This window comes from Metopolophium dirhodum, chromosome 1 (assembly GCF_019925205.1).
Source record: "Metopolophium dirhodum isolate CAU chromosome 1, ASM1992520v1, whole genome shotgun sequence".
In the NCBI taxonomy this organism is placed as follows: Eukaryota; Metazoa; Arthropoda; class Insecta; order Hemiptera; family Aphididae; genus Metopolophium; species Metopolophium dirhodum.
In genome coordinates this window covers 6008730-6025315 of record NC_083560.1, presented here as the reverse complement: position 1 = coordinate 6025315, position 16586 = coordinate 6008730, and the positions used below count along the sequence as shown (strand labels likewise).

The 16586-nt window shown below is 34.5% G+C and overlaps 5 protein-coding genes across 5 annotated transcripts; 3 read left to right on the top strand and 2 right to left on the bottom strand.

Moving 5' to 3' along the window:
• The first annotated feature begins 379 nt into the window (after positions 1 to 379).
• On the top strand, positions 380 to 2960 carry LOC132941230 (uncharacterized). The gene is given in 5 exon segments (XM_061009219.1): positions 380 to 536; positions 601 to 786; positions 1276 to 2387; positions 2389 to 2830; positions 2935 to 2960. Coding segments are annotated over 5 exon segments (1923 nt in total).
• LOC132936168 (uncharacterized) lies at positions 2750 to 5375 on the top strand. The gene is made up of 8 exons (XM_061002858.1): positions 2750 to 3520; positions 3586 to 3696; positions 3761 to 4071; positions 4134 to 4266; positions 4324 to 4500; positions 4557 to 4661; positions 4723 to 5218; positions 5279 to 5375. Exons 1-8 carry the CDS (start codon positions 3034 to 3036, stop codon positions 5373 to 5375), a joined length of 1917 nt encoding a protein of 638 aa, XP_060858841.1. The 5' UTR covers positions 2750 to 3033.
• A 245-nt stretch (positions 5376 to 5620) lies between these two features.
• LOC132941099 (uncharacterized) lies at positions 5621 to 8075 on the bottom strand. The gene is made up of 4 exons (XM_061009025.1): positions 7524 to 8075; positions 6771 to 6925; positions 6232 to 6680; positions 5621 to 5637 (listed from the first exon to the last, which is right to left on the bottom strand). The coding sequence occupies exons 1-4, from the start codon at positions 8073 to 8075 to the stop codon at positions 5621 to 5623; spliced, it is 1173 nt and encodes a 390-aa protein (XP_060865008.1).
• Positions 8076 to 11643: 3568 nt separating this feature from the next.
• On the top strand, positions 11644 to 12832 carry LOC132941019 (uncharacterized). The gene is made up of 2 exons (XM_061008899.1): positions 11644 to 12750; positions 12809 to 12832. Exons 1-2 carry the CDS (start codon positions 11644 to 11646, stop codon positions 12830 to 12832), a joined length of 1131 nt encoding a protein of 376 aa, XP_060864882.1.
• A 578-nt stretch (positions 12833 to 13410) lies between these two features.
• On the bottom strand, positions 13411 to 14251 carry LOC132937415 (uncharacterized). The gene has a single exon (XM_061004237.1). The coding sequence runs from the start codon at positions 14140 to 14142 to the stop codon at positions 13411 to 13413; it is 732 nt and encodes a 243-aa protein (XP_060860220.1). The 5' UTR covers positions 14143 to 14251.
• Between the last annotated feature and the right edge of the window lie 2335 nt (positions 14252 to 16586).

Below are 16586 nucleotides of genomic sequence, written 5' to 3'. Positions count from 1 at the left end.
CTATTCCGACCCGTCTTTCGATGGGTTGTTGTTGACAATGCACAGGATAATTCCTAGAAATTGTACTGATAAACGATGGTTCCTAAAATAATTGGTAATAACTAGTGATGTACACATTTATCATAGTAAATACCCGATTAATATTTTGGTAACCCACGGCTTGAAATGCTACTCCTACCACAAATGCTCAGATTTCCGGACACTCGCTCCGTTGTCCGCCAAGACATAATCAGTCTGTTCCAGACACCCATACCTGTTGTACGTTTACTCTGCCTTTGCTCTCTCCGTGTTTTCACAGTCCTAACAATTCGCTTTACGCACTCTGTTTAATTTTTCTAAGTGTTTAATTTTTACAAGTGTTTTTCACCTCGTTTTAAATATGTTTAACTGCGATCATTGTCCGTCAGTTTTCAATGCAAAACGTAATTTGACAGCACACCAAAAGAAGCATACGGGTGTACGTTTTCCGTGCACTGTATGCCCATCAACATTCGCTTACAAAACCGGACTCAACAAACATATGAAAAATGGTCATGGTATGTATTAATATAAAGTTTTTTTTTTTTTTTTATACAATATTAATTTATTATATTTCCTAAGGTATCATAAATGTTCCAGCCCACTTAAGACCATTGCCAGCTGCGCCGATCATCGATCAACCTGCTCCAGCTCATCAGGTCCAGATTGCACCGCAAATATTTGTTCCTGATGTCCCGGCCGGTGGATCGAACATGTTAACCGAAGACGAAATGTGTATGGAAGCCATGGACGAATTCGAGGATACAGGTTAGTTTTATTAGAATTAATTAAATTTTTAAAAGACTGAATGATTTTAAACATCTTAAATTATTTAAACGAATACGTTACATTATTTTAAACGAATACGTTACATTATTATACGCTTCTATATCAATAGATTTATCACAAGTTACCGTACAACACTCAATGTTTATCAAATACTTAGATTTATTTTATTATTCGACCATTAGATTTTTTAAATTACCTATCGCGAATTATTTGCACGATGACGATAAATATAGTAATATGAATTATTTACGATGACGATAAATATAGTAATATGAATTATTTACGATGACGATAAATATAGTAATATTTTTTTTTTTTTTTTTAAGATGTATCTATATCTTCAGATTTTTAAAAAGACAGATATTATTTTATAAGCTGCAAAGATTTTATTTCTCAGTCGCAGGTTGATTAGATTTTTATTAGATTTATTTATTAGATATTGATATTAGGTATTTTTTATTTTTAAAGATTCTTACACCGTTGCCGTTAACGGGAAACGTGTTTCGACTGCTAACACCACCTCAGCTGTTAGGGCAAAAAAGACGCGTATGGATATGGTAAAGGCCCCCGGATTCGTAGAAATTTTGTCGTCTGCGAGCCGTAAAATCGTGTGGTACTATACCAAAAATATCGGCAATACAATGATTTATTCAGACTTTCTTCGACCCCTCATACCTGAACTAATAAATTTGTTGAAAACTCACGTACAAAAACACGCAATAAAATTTAATTTGAAACTCGAGGCGACTTACAACCGTCCCAACGTCCCCAATTCGTCAGAGAACAGGGCGTTCAAGACCTCGGCAGTTGAAATTTACCCTGACAGCGATTTTAGAACGATTATAGAGAGGGCGTATATCAAGTTAATGAAGGAGAAGGACGAATATATGGGAAGAGGAAGTGGATTTACATTAGAGTCGATCGATGGGCTGTTGCTGGCAGTGTATAAATATACGCCGATGGGCGGATCATCGTACATACAATTACCTGAATATATTGATAGGAAGCGGAGTACCATCAACCCAAAGAATACGGACCAGCATTGTTTTAAGTGGGCAATCCTATCAAGGCATGTGACCGGACCAACGGTATGTCGTGTAGAGGGAAATAGATATAGTCAGCATGAGGGGAAATATAATTTTGACGGTATTTCGTTCCCTACACCTCTGTCGGATATATCAAATTTTGAAAATAATAATATCAATGTAAGTGTTAACGTCTATGGGCTCGATAAGAAATTCCAACCACCTAGAAAATACCCGACATACGAGGTGTACCCGCTGCGAGTAATCAGCGAAGAAAAACCGGACCATTTCGACCTGTTGTTGGTGACAGATGGCGACAACTCGCACTATGTTTACATTTCGAATTTTTCCCGGCTCATACGCAAGCAGAAAACATCACACACTGAGAGATTAGTGTTCTGCAAAAGATGTTTTACTAGTTTTGATGATAGACGACATAAATACAAGCTGAGCGGACAGGAGGCCCTGGACCAACACAAATTGATTTGCGGCGCGCACAAGCCGATACTACCCGAGATGCCGAAGGAGGGGGAGTGTGTTGAGTTCAGGGCGTGGAAAAAAAACGGTTAGGCACCCGTTTGTAATTTACGCGGATTTCGAGGCGATCTTGGTGAAGACGGAGGAGAAAAAAGGAGGTAGCACGACAGTTATACAGAGGCATGAGGCGATGAGTTATGGGTTTTTAGTGAAGGCGAGCGAGGACGTGCCGGCGGATTTATTGGAACAACACGAGATACCGGCGGGGCCGGTAATCTATAGAGGAAGTGAAGACAGGACGGACGTGGCGAGGCATTTTGTAGAGTCAATAGTTGAGGTGGCCCATAAAATTGAAAATCTGATGAAGACGAATATAGCGATTATTATGACTGAGGGCGAAGAAAAAACATATCAAGAGTGTAGTACGTGTAATTTATGCAAATGTGTATTAGTCGGGGGCGATAAGGTTAGGGATCATGATCATCTGACGGGCAAATTTAGGCAGACCTTGTGCTCTAGGTGTAACTTAGAGTTGCAACAGCCTAAATTTGTCCCCGTATTTTTTCATAATCTCTCAAACTACGACTCGCACTTCATAATATCTGAACTTGGTTATGATACTCAGACTATCAACGTTATACCGAACAGTGAGGAGAAATATATATCTTTTTCGAAATATATAAATAGTACCTTCACTGTTCGGTTTATCGACTCGTTCAGGTTTATGGCGTCGAGTTTGTCGTCCCTGGCCGAAAATTTAGTTACACCCGAACATGAGAACTTCCGTGAGACAGCTAAACATTTTGTCACCGGAGATATGTCACTCGTGACTCGGAAGGGTGTGTACCCTTACGAGTACACGGATAGTTGGGAGCGGCTGGAAGACAGGAGATTACCGAGGAAGAGGGATTTTTTTAGTACGTTGACGGAGACCAGTATAAAGGAGAGTGACTTTGAGCATGCGAAGGAGGTCTGGGACCACTTTGATTGTGAGACGCTCGGGGATTATAGTGATCTCTACCTAAAAATTGACGTTTTACTACTGGCAGACGTTTTCGAAAACTTTCGTGACGTATGCATGAGGGCGTACAACCTGGACCCTGCTCACTATTATACAGCACCAGGCTTAAGTTTTGACGCCATGCTAAAGTTCACAGGCCAAAAGTTGCAATTGCTACACGATTATGACATGTTGTTGATGTTCGAAAATGGTTAGTATATATATATATATTATTTTTAAAAATGTACATATAATAATCTCATTTATTTTTTATAGGTATACGCGGTGGATTGGTGCAGGCGAGTAAGAGGTATGGAAAGGCGAACAACGAGAAGACTCCGGATTACGACGAGACAAAAGATAAATCGTGGATTATTTATCAGGACTGTAAGTATATTTTTATATCCGTATTATTATTTTCATACTTATTAATATTTGTTATTTTTTATAGGTAACAACTTGTATGGATGGGCCATGTCGCAGTACATGCCGTACGGTGGGTTCAACTGGGTTGAACCTACGTTAAACGGTTTGAATGATTTGGACGATACCTCCCCCATAGGACGAGTGTATGAGGTGGATGTGTCGTACCCACGACATTTGCATGATAACCACAATGACTTACCCTTTCTACCGCAAAATAGTGTGCCACATGGATCGAAGGTGCGAAAGTTGATGGCGACGTTCGAGGAGAAAAAAAATTACATAATTCACTATAGGAGCCTGCAGCAGGCCATTAAGAATGGACTAATAGTAGAAAAAGTAAATATTTATATTTTATAAGATTTTAAAACAGATTTTTAACATTTTTCTTATTTTTATAGGTACATAGAGTGATACAATTTAACCAGTCTAACTGGCTGGCTAAATATATTGAGTTGAACACCGAGATGAGGAAGAAGGCGAGGAATGATTTTGAAAAGGACTTTTTTAAATTAATGAACAACGCTGTATTTGGTAAGTCACTAATACTATGTATTAAACATTTTTACTGATATTTTTTTAATTTTCTAGGGAAGACTATGCAGTCTAAAAGAAAGGAGATGAAGATGGAGTTAGTGTCGTGTGAGAGGAGGTTACAAAAATTAATCAACAAGAGTACATTTAAACACTGTACCAATTATAACGAAAACCTAAACGCTGTCGCACTGGAGAATAAAATTATTAAATTTGATAAACCTATATATATTGGTAAATATACTTTTTTACCACTTTTATCATTTATTAACACATTTTATTATTTACAGGATTCGCTGTACTGGATGTATCAAAAACGCTAATGTATGAGTACCATTATGATGTCATGCAGAGGCACTATGGAGACAAAATTAAATTAATGTACACTGATACAGGTAAATATATTAAAACTATACTCATGTATATAATATATTAATTTAACATTATTTTTACTAGATTCATTGATTTACCACATACAAACGGATGATTTTTATGCAGACTTGGCGACCAACCATAACTTGTTGGACCGGATGGACACTGCTAACCTGCCCACTGACCATCCGTGTTATGTGGCAGGAAGGAAGAAGACCCCCGGTTACTTCTCCGATGAGGTAAACGGAAATGTTATTAGCGACTTCTGTGCGTTGAGAGCAAAATCCTACGCTTTCAACGTATATACTGGACCGGAGGACAGACTTGGTGGTGAAAAGATCAAGGCGAAGGGGATAAGAGGTCATGTGGTTAAAAACCACATGACTCTTGAGGATCATAGGAAGTGTCTGTTTGATGAAGAAGGATTAGAATTGTATAGGGAAAACATATCAATACGGTCATTCAACCATCAACTCATGACCATAAAGACAAAAAAATTAACTTACAATAGCTATGACGATAAGAGGGTGGTGTTAGAAGATAAAGTCAACACACTAGCCCATGGACACTATAGTATAGAGTAAGTTATTACAAACATATATATATTTAAATTATTTTACTAATATTTCTTATTTTCTAGGGAAGATGACATATGGCCAGAGCTTGAGGAAGATGGAGGGAACTGGAACGATGAGGAAAAAGAATTGATGAGAGAGCTACTACAATGTATAACTTAATTTATATATTTTCTGTTAATTAGTTTTATTGTAAATGTTAAATAGTTTTATTGTAAACGTTATATAGTTTTATTGTAAATATTAGATGTTATATAGTTTTTTTTATATTGTAAATATTATCATGTTACTTAAGATAGATTAATATATATTTCTACCTTTTTAATATTTAGTTTGTTTCACATAAACTTGAAATTATTGTAAATACTATGTACGTATAACCATGATATAAGTTGGATTATTATGTTTCATTGCAATATTAGACCTTTATATTGTAAATGTAAGTGTAGTTTGTAAATGTAAGTGTAGTTTGTAAAATAGTAGTGTATAAACTTGTAATATTTTTTTTTTTTTTTTATTTTATATTTTAAATATCCGTGTATAATTTTATAGTGTCAAATTGCTAGATATTTAAGTTAGTTTAATATATTTCATGTATTATTTTATAAATATCCTTGTATAATTTTATAATGTATAATTGCTAGATATTTAAGATAGTTTAATATATTTCATGTATTATTTTATATTGTATACTTTATAAATATCCAGGTATAATTTTATAATGTATAATTGTTAGATATTTAAGTTTTTTTCCTGTATAAATGTTTATAATCATTTTTTTCTGTTTCAGGTAGATGGAAGCCAATATATTTAAAAAAAACCTTGTAAATGTTAACATATATATAAATGTATGTATGTTAGTATATAAATTAAAAAAACAATGTTAAAATATAATTATGTTTATTAAATAAAATGTATACATTCACAATTTTTTAAGAATTATTTATAAACCATTTCCTTATAGCAAATACTTTATAGAATGTACATTGTTTTGGATTAAATTCCATATGAAAAATACAACAAGGTAGAGTTTCATCGTCACATAATTGATCCAAACGTGGGCATCCAAGGTCTTCGATGTTGATTAGTACGACTTGAGGTATAAATTCTGTAAGCAGCTGTTTTTTCTGCTCACCTTTGACGTAAATGCATGAGAACTTTAAAGAGTTTAATATTCTACTTAGTTCTTCATACTCAATATCACCATATTCTATAGTAAGTTTATGATAGTTATGTTCCAACCACTTATTAGTTTTTCGACTCTTGTTGTCCTGCTTAGATTTAGAATTTTTAAAAATCCAGTGTTGGTTCGCCCATGTTTCAGTGTCGACTATAGATAATTCTTTAATAAAATATTTATTGCCTGCTCCAAGAACGCATTGCATGTCTGCGATGGCCGACGACATAATTTCAGGTTTATATAACACTGGCAAAAGACTACCAAACACGATGGTGTATACAGCTCGACTGAAATTATATATACCGTATGACTCTAACCAACTATTTTATTTTGTGTAAAATCAAGTTTTCATAATATTTTTGCCTTCCAGGATTAACAAACGTGAATTTAATTCTGAAATATATGTTCCGTGATTCGGCAATGAATTTTCATCAAATATTCCGGTTATACGATTTATTTCATCTTTTAATTGGGCCACGTCTTGCCCCCGGATAGCGATCGCTGTACTGTTGTCAGCACAGTCATTAATTAGCTGCGACATACGATTTTCACAATTTAATAAAGACTTATTACTTGATTGTATATTATTTTCAAGCAATTGTATCTTATCACTTAGATTAACAATATTATTCTTCAAAGTTTCGATTTCTTTCTGTTGGAGTTTCACGTCATTTAGTATCGTTTTGTTACTTGACTGAATATCTGATATAATTCTTTTAGCATCGCTCGCCTGAGAACTACCGAACACGTTCATAGTTATAAAACGACTGACACTATTTTTTAACATCACGTGTATTTATCCAACTATTGTGTGTATTATCGAATCCTAACCACTTGACGTACATTTGATTATGTTTTTTACGTATAATTTTTTCAATTAAATATTCGTTTGGGAAATTGGTCTTGTATATTTCTTCAGAGTAAAAACAACCAGCTATAGGTTTACCCATATAATCTTGTAGTTGATAAGTAACGGGTAATGTTTTATTTATTTTGATAATCTCGAATATTTCCGTAGACCAGTTTGGTAAATAACCTTTTGTGAACACGCCCTTTTGTGTACTTATTCGAACGTTATCGCCAACTTTAAACTTATTTTTTACAGTATTAATTTCACAATGTTTTATTACCACCGAAGCGGGGTTGGAATCTGCTTGTATTGGTGTCATTCCTATAGTCCTATGGTATGAATTATTGTATTCGTCAAGTAACTTTGGTAAAATTGAAACCCATTCATGAGAGCCACGGGCAGTGAACTCCTTATACATTTTTCCCTTCAAAGTACGATTGAACCTCTCTGCTATGCTGGCCTTTAGAATACTGAAAGTTGAATATTTGTGTATGCCATACTTGGTCATCAAAGCGTCGAATGTGGTGTTGTAAAATTCTTTTCCGTTATCGAGTTGTAAAAGTTTCGGCGAACGATCAAGTAATATTGTAGACATTGCACTAGTAACTTCTTTACCTGTCTTAGACTTTAACGGTTTCGCCCAAGAAAATTTTGTAAAACAATCAATCACAACCAGGAAGTATTTGTAACCACCATTTACTTTTGAATATGGTATCATTTCAACCAAGTCAGCTTGCCATAAATCATTTTTTCCATAGACGTTAACTCGACGCCTAGTGAAATTTTTCCTTGCTGGTTTGTGAAGTTCGTTAGCGATTTCCCGTTTAGACATCGGGAATTCGCTTTATTAGTCCGGCCTCGTGTAATTCGTTGAAAATCGATATTATTTCGTTTGAAACGCTTGTATTGCCAGCTGCTTTTGACGCGAGAAGCAGACGTAATCGATCAACCAACTCGTTTGGATTATCCCAATACACTAAGTTATTTTTCTGTAATTTCATAGACAGCTCGCCACCCGAGGGGAATAATTTACTAATAATTGTTGAATATTTAGTACCACCCTTTTTTATTTTATTTCCATCTGCGGATAAATGTACCGATGTTTGAGTTAATATTGATTTATACTCATCTAAATCGTTGTCGGTAAAAATAAGTGGATTTTTTAAAAATAATAACTGATTAAGACCCGACGTAGATGGGTAAACAGTACCGTCAATAAGTATAGTGTTTTCTATAAATTTTACTTCTTTTTTACCCAAGATAATATGTCCGTTTGGAAGTTTTTTCGGACCATAGATCTTATCCAAGTCTGTAGACTGAAACCAATTTTCAATTTCTTGTTGATTGTAGTCCAAAATCGAGGATTTATTGGCAATATTTTCTTTGTTCAATCGAGGTTTATTCGATATTTTAGTTAAAGGATCGATTATTGGTTTTAATGTCTGTGTCATTAATTGTTGAACATTATCTGATCCGGTTTTTAATGCGATATATTTACGTTTAACACTTTCCTTAGCTTTAACTAGCTCATCTAACACAGTAGTTGCTTCCGTCATGACTACGTTTTAAATGATAATATTTATTAGTTGCTTCATCTTATATAACTACAAAAGTATCAAACCCAAAACGATATCGTCCGTTATCACGTTCGCTATCTTTACAAATAACAACAAATGTAAACCTGTCACGGTTCCAACATGTTATACAGAAATGTTTAAATTGTGTATATGACATATCGCCCGAACAGTGCTCGTTGTATACATGTTTTAAATTTGTTTCGTCCTGTTTAAATAATACTATTAAATTCGCGTTGTCACGTATCAGCTGTTTTGGTACTTTTGAATAACTCTGGGCCAGATAGAATATATCTATTTTATTGTGGCGACCTCGAGAAAAATAATCTCTTATAACGTTTTGGTGTTCACCAATAACATCGTCCAAGATAAAAATTGAATTTGGTAAAACTTTCTCGGGTGGAATTACTTTATCATTCTCGAAAAAGGTAAAAATGTTCATACCGTCTATTCCATCAATAATACGTTTTAATAATTTATATTTAGGTTGTTCCAGCGTCTTGGAGTATATGTAAACGTTTTCAAATCGTAACCCGTTTTCATCGACTAGTAGAAAATATATCAGATTGGTCTTACCACACCCCGAGCTGCCGAGTACCAACGACCTTATCGTATTTGGAAAAAGCTCTCCATGTCTCTGTTGAATTGTCTCGGGAGAATCAATATTATAAATTCGAAGTTTTTTCTCTTGTTCGATAAAGCGCATTTTTTTTTTAAATTGTTCACTATAAATATAGGTGCTATGTTAGCGATAGCGTCACACGATGTCTCTCGTTCGTAAGCGAAACAACAATAAAGGCTCCGGTCTTATTAACTCTGTTATAAATCATTTACCCGTGGAATTACATTTACCTGGTTATAGGTAAGTCGCTACAATATATTATGACTAATAAATCCGTTTTTAAATTTTGTGATTAATTGTTTTTAGATTTGCCGGTCCCGGAACCAAATTGAAACAAAGATTAGCACGAGGAGAACGTGGTATAAACAGACTTGACGAGTTGGCCAGAGCGCACGATATCGCATACGAGGAAAGTAATTTGCTAACTGATCGACATAGAGCAGACGAAGTATTAGAAAATCAGGCTTGGGAAGTGTTTAAATCTAAAAACACAGGTATCAAAGAAAAAGCGGCGTCTTGGCTAGTCACTACAGCCATGAAAGTCAAACGTAAGCTTGGAGCTGGTTGCGGATTTAAACAAATGGTTTTGGCTGCTAAAAATTCCATCAAAAATAAAATGAACGAAAATAATATAACAAAATTAGTAAGAACATGTCTGTCAGCTGCGAAAAAAATTAAAAAGAATAAAAATAAGAAAACTAAAACACCGAGAATTATACCAATACCGAAAAAAGGTGGTGTTCTACCTTTAATTCCTATTTTCGCTGGTTTATCAGCATTAGGCGCGCTTACCGGTGGAGTAGGTAATATAGTAAAAGTCGTGAAAGAATTAAATTCTGGAAAAAGCACACCTATTCATTTAGGCAAAGGATTATATCTTACTCCTCACAAGGGTAGTTCTTATAAAATCGTAAAAGGTAAAGGTTTATACCTAGCACCACACAAGGGCGGCTCGGTTAAAAAATCAAGGTCAAAAAACTAATTTCTACGTTACCCGATAGAGCGTTGTACGATTATGAGATTATAAAATACGCTGACATGTCGAAAATTCCTCATTTCATCGGTGTATTTGCTAGAGACAAGTTACCTCGACGAGCAAAACATCAAGAGTCAGCTGTAGTTAATTTAGACATCGAAAACGGTACAGGTACTCATTGGGTAGCGTATAAGAAAATCGGAAAACAAGTTAAATATTATGATAGTTATGGAAATTTAACGCCACCGCTAGAATTACAGAAATATTTCAACGGTTGCAATATCGAATATAACTACGAGAGACATCAGAAATATAACACAACAAACTGTGGTCATCTGTGCTTAAAATTTTTATCATGTATACTATAACGTTAACCGGCAACTCTAGCGAATTGTCATGTGACTTTTTTCCACCGATAGAAGTCAGTAAAAATGCAAAAATCTGTCTGTTAGGTTTTCAAACGAATAATTCTATTCCTAACGTAAACGAAAAATGTAATAAAATATGCTTCACATACAGTAATGATAACAATATGAATAGCGACAGCTATGTAATACCTACCGGCTCTTATGAGTTGAATGAAATTGAAGCAGCTATAAAACGTGTATTGCATAATACAGATACTTTATTCGAGTTGAGAGCAGATAATAATACACTAAAATGTACAATGTTTTGTAGTGAAACTGTAGATTTTCGTATGACTGATAGTATAGGACAGTTGTTGGGGTTCAAAAATCGTAAATATGCTGCTAATGTCAAACACGAATCAGATACGTTGGTCAATATTACCAAAACAAACTGTATATATATCGATTCAAATCTAGTTACGGGTTCATTCGTCAACGGTAAGCAGTGCCATACAATCCATGAGTTCTATCCGAATGTTCCTCCGGGCTATAAAATAATAGAGGTACCAACACATTTGGTTTTTTACTCCATTAATTCTACATCTATAACATACGCAAGTATAATTTTAAAAAATCAGGACGACGAGTTGATCGATCTACGGGGCGAACCGCTATCAATACGATTATTAATTCAAGACTCGTGATGGGGCTTCAATTTTATAATATAAATAGACCTGTATATGAAAAACCCGTTAGTCGTGTTAAAAACACTAACAAGGTAACAACTCCGAAGAAGAAAAAATATTCGAGACGAAAACAGACTAGACATAGTCTAACACCTGACAATTTGGTTTTTCTACGCTCGATTAACGTCATTTAATATGGACGACACATATTTAGACGTGACGGCTGGATACATCGATGATTGTAAAATAACTCAAATCGACTATCATTCTTTTTTACCGTATTCAACATCGGCTCTTTCTAATAATGATGAGGTGCGTATTGCTTTACATAACACAGAGTCTTATACACTACCGTGCGAGAGTTATATTTACATCGAGGGAACAATAACCAAACCTTCAGAAATAACTGACGAGATTAGATTTATAAACAACGGACTGGCATTTCTTTTCTCCGAAATGAAATATGAAATAAACGGAAATCAAATTCAGAAACTCGTCAATCCGGGTATATCGACCACATTAAAAGGATATTGTTCGTACAATAAAACAAATATTTCCTCACACCAAAACGCTGCCTGGGATAGTGATTTTAAAAATGTTAATAAAGATTTTATTGATAGTGGTAATTTTAACGGATGTATTAATCTTAAACATTTGTTTGGTTTTTGTGAAGATTATAAGCGAATTTTAATAAACTGTAGCCAGCAACTCATATTAAATAGAGCTTCGATTGATATGAATGCCATCAAACAGTATAAAAATAATGAAGCTGTCGTAGACGCTCCTAAACTAAAAGACGCTAAAATAAACATAACAAAAATATTGTGGCGGATGCCTATAGTGAGAGTTAGCGATAGAGAAAAAATTCGACTGTTGAAAGTAGTCAACAGTCAAAAACCCCTGACATGTACGTTCAGGTCGTGGGAACTGTGTGAATACCCATTTTTACCTCAAAACACTTCACATTCGTGGAAAGTAAAGACATCCAACAAGTTGGAAAAACCTCGATATGTTATAATCGGATTTCAAACTGATAGGAAAAATAGCACAAGTAAAGCAATGTCATACTTCGATCATTGTAAAATTAAAAACTTGAAAGTCTATTTAAACTCCGAAGTATTTCCATATGAAGATTTTCAAAGTGACTTTAACAAGAATAAGATGGCGACATTATACCGCGCGTATGCAGAGTTCCAAAAATCTTACTACGGTCACGACGATGTAACACCTCTAATGAACCGATCAGAATTCAAAAATCACTCTCCAATCATAGTTGTTGACATGAGCCGACAGAACGACAACGTGAAAATGTCAACTGTTGACCTCAGAATTGAACTAGAAGCTGATGAGGCGTTTCCAGCTTCCACTTCCGCATATTGTTTAATATTACATGACCAAATTATTACTTATAATCCATTTAACGGAGAAGTAAGAACCTTGTAAATATTTAGTGTAAATACTTTTTTATAAACCTTAATATTTTATTGTAAACCTTAATATTTATTGTAAACCTTAATATTAATAAATGAAAATACTTTTTTATATATCACGCTTGTTTTTATTTCACATAAATTATTTTACACATATTAAAATAGACGCGGTTTAACATTGCGTACTGGTTTTGGGTGTTCAGCGAATGTTGAAGGAGATCGTTTTTGTGTTGGCACTGCATGTTCGATGTAAGCCGGCGGTGAATAAAATAGATTGTAGAAATCTGGTCCATCGTTTACGTCGACCGATTGTTGATTAGAAATCTCGGTTGGGCCGTCAATATAATCTAGTGGCTGGGAAAAAAAAAAATATAAAATTAATATTGTTTTTATTTTTAAAAATATGATTATATAAATTACCTTTAACTGTATAAGTGATTCGTCTTGCTCGTTGAATATATCGCCGACCGGTGAATAGCTTGGCGACGTTGGGGGACCCATCTCAACATTCTGTAACTAAAATAGAATTGTATTAAATATTTTTTCTACATGTAATATTATTATATTTATGAATTACCTTATTTAGCACAGATTCTGCTAGTGGTTTAGCTGCACATATTTGTATTTGGTGTGCCAGGTTTGGAAGAGATTTGATGACTCTATCGTCTTCCACGTTTTTAATGTATGTTGTCATCTCATTCAAATTTATCGGTGGTGACTCCATCTGTAAACATTTCTCGTGTAGGTATATTACGAACTCCTCGCTCTGGCTTTGAATTAATGGCGTGCTGTAAACTTCTTTTCGTATAATACTTTCTGTAATGCTCCGCTCCAGATATTGTAGTTGAATAAGATCTGCTCGGTTCAGTAGAACTCTACAACCGTCTCGGGTTTTAGACTCAATCACAAGCACATTTTCCCCGGTATAGACCATACTTGATAGTTTCACTATCTCGTCTTCGAAAAATATAACGCGTTTATATTTCTGCGGCGTATCCAGTATAAAAGACAGGATATGCCCCATATAAGAAAATATTTTTTTTAAAAAGACTGGAGTAATATGAACGTATCTCGGTGAAGTTAATATATTTACAACGACCTGGTATTTTTCATCTGGTAGAATACCGACTTGTATAAATTTGCGACTCGCAAAGTCAAGTGTGAAGCTTGTGGCTTCAATGAGTTCAGCCGGTGACGATGGTGGCACATAAGTGTAGGTCTTCTTCTTATATAATGCTGCGTTGTCTTCAATTGAACCAGCCATGTTTTTAAAAATCGTTTTAAAATAATAATCACTTGAAAATTTAAAAGACTTGAATAAACTAAGTATCGCGGAGTAGAATCGTAAGTGTGAAAGACTGAAGACAGACTGATTGAATATCGACTCTTGGAGAGTCAAATGTCTATCGAATTGAGACAATATTCGGTGGGAGAAAAAATATTAGGTGGGGGTGAATCCCCCAATAACAAAGGATGAAGACATCTGTTCACATGACTCATACTTTAAGGTGGATATATGGACAAAGGGTTCATATATTATGGGTTTTTCTTTACAAATCTAATGACAATGGATAACAGACCTGTAGCAACATGCTAAGGAATGCTGTTTCCCCACAAATGTATTATTATGATTTGGCCTGAGACGAGTACAATAATATGGTATATTATGATACGTTAGTGATAACAGATATATGATAACATTGTTGCGACATGTGCGTGCGTGCGAGTACCTTCCTCGTGCGCAAGAGAAGTATAGAATAATATTCATAGAGCTATATACATTAAGAATCATTCTATTGGTATCACGGCTTTGTGGCTTAGTGGGTTAAGGCGTCAGCGCTTTAACTCAGGGGTCGTGGGTTCGAATCCCACCAATCTTTTTTTCAATATTTATTTAATGAAAAAAAGTTTACAATAATATATACAATAATATGGTGTGTACAATAATATGGTATTTCGGCCACGTGATGAGGCGGGGTTGGCCTGCAGGTGGGGTGGGGAGGGCCAGCAAAGATCAGGGGGTGAGGAAGTGTATGAGGTGGGGTGGGGTAAATATACGTCGCGTACGTGCGCGATCGGGCGGCGGTGATGACGATGGTGAATGGCGAGGGCGAGGGCGAGTGGATCAGGGGGCGAGTGGATCAGGGGGCGAGGGCGAGGGCGAGTGGATCAGGGGGCGAGGGCGAGTGGATCAGGGGGCGAGTGGATCAGCAAGGATCAGTGGATCAGGGGGCGAGCCTTCTGAACATACCAAATCATACTACTTAAAATGTTTAACTGTTATGGCTAAGGATTTAAAATTTAAAACAAGGCTTCACGTAAATAGGTAATATATAAATTACTTTATTCACAACAATATCATCAAATATACTTGGTAATATCATAGGCTGACTGACCGTTTTCGCTCAGAATCGTTTTTCTTATACAATGATATTATGTCATTGAATTCAAATTTAACACCATCCATTACAGTGACCCACTTGTAACCTACTGTACAGCAGAGTGACATCCACTTATCCACCTTTTTATCTTATATTATAGTATTATTTTACTATTATCAACAAGGTTTGTTAAAGTTTTAAAATTTTAAATAATATGTTATTCTTATTAACAATAAGGTTTGTTAAAATAATTTTATATTAGTTATTTTCGAGACTTAAAAAATAATTACATATGAGTTTTGTTACATAAAGTTGTTTTATTAATATAAATAACTATATTTAAAAGTTATTCAATGTATTTATATATGTATATCATCTTACTCCGGGTAAATGTCAACTTACCCCAGCCCATGGGTAAGATGACGAATTTCGTTTTTTTTTATTAAAAAAAAATTGGTTTAAAGACAAATTTTGACATTGTTGTTTTTTTTTACAAAAGTTAAAAGTTATAAATTGGTATAGAATTTGAACTTGTATCATAAAAATTAGTCATCCGAGAATACTTCAAACCTTAGATTCGTCAATTTGCCCGGGTCTCCCCTACCTACCTAAATAGTCAATTATTAGGCTATATGACATAAGCGCCAATCTAATATTTTATGCCTGTTATACCCTTATATGACATAAGCGCCAAAGGGGCAAAAATGACATATCATTTTCGCCAAAATAAATATTTTATATAAGTAGTTTTTTCAAAATTGATATATCTTATAAAAATTATGTTATATTATAAAATTAATAAATCATAAATTATGATATACATGCAATTCAATATAAATTTAATACATCGGTTGAGATTTTATAAAAAAAAAATTAATATTATTAATTTAAAATTGCAGTCAAATCCATCTCTATTCTAGCAGAACATTTTTTTTTTGGTACACCTCAATGACACATTACCACTGGCCATTTCTCGTAAAAATCTATATTTTTGCTCTTTAAACAAAATACACACTACACCTTTATTCGTAACAGTTTTTGTAAAATCCATTTTAACGAATTCTTACGAAATACCCACTAAACATTTGATGTTGCCTAACATCTCTGCGACCTACGTTTTGGGTTGCATACGGAACATCACATTTCTATGTTACTAGGACATTTTATGGATGTTTTCATTTAATTGTCACTTAACTATAAATGTATAACATATCAACAACGTTTCAAACTTAACTTATACGGAACATCGCATTTCAATGTCAATAGGTTGTTCTCGGGATGTTTAGCTTGTACGGATAAAAATCCTCATTATATAATATAATATATA

What these genes read in the sequence shown, in the direction of transcription:
- LOC132936168 (XM_061002858.1), top strand. Translation starts at nt 3,034, where the DNA reads ATGGCGTCGAGTTTGTCGTCCCTGGCCGAAAATTTAGTTACACCCGAA. An exon ending in GTTGTTGATGTTCGAAAATG is followed by an intron (nt 3,521 to 3,585) that starts GTTAGTATATAT and finishes TATTTTTTATAG; the next exon opens with GTATACGCGGTGGATTGGTG. An exon ending in GTGGATTATTTATCAGGACT is followed by an intron (nt 3,697 to 3,760) that starts GTAAGTATATTT and finishes TATTTTTTATAG; the next exon opens with GTAACAACTTGTATGGATGG.
- LOC132941099 (XM_061009025.1), bottom strand. Translation starts at nt 8,075, where the DNA reads ATGTCTAAACGGGAAATCGCTAACGAACTTCACAAACCAGCAAGGAAA. An exon ending in ATTCCAACCCCGCTTCGGTG is followed by an intron (nt 6,926 to 7,523) that starts GTAATAAAACAT and finishes CGTATGTCGCAG; the next exon opens with CTAATTAATGACTGTGCTGA. An exon ending in TCAGAATTAAATTCACGTTT is followed by an intron (nt 6,681 to 6,770) that starts GTTAATCCTGGA and finishes ATATAATTTCAG; the next exon opens with TCGAGCTGTATACACCATCG.
- LOC132941019 (XM_061008899.1), top strand. Translation starts at nt 11,644, where the DNA reads ATGGACGACACATATTTAGACGTGACGGCTGGATACATCGATGATTGT. An exon ending in TGAGCCGACAGAACGACAAC is followed by an intron (nt 12,751 to 12,808) that starts GTGAAAATGTCA and finishes AGGCGTTTCCAG; the next exon opens with CTTCCACTTCCGCATATTGT.
- LOC132937415 (XM_061004237.1), bottom strand. Translation starts at nt 14,142, where the DNA reads ATGGCTGGTTCAATTGAAGACAACGCAGCATTATATAAGAAGAAGACC.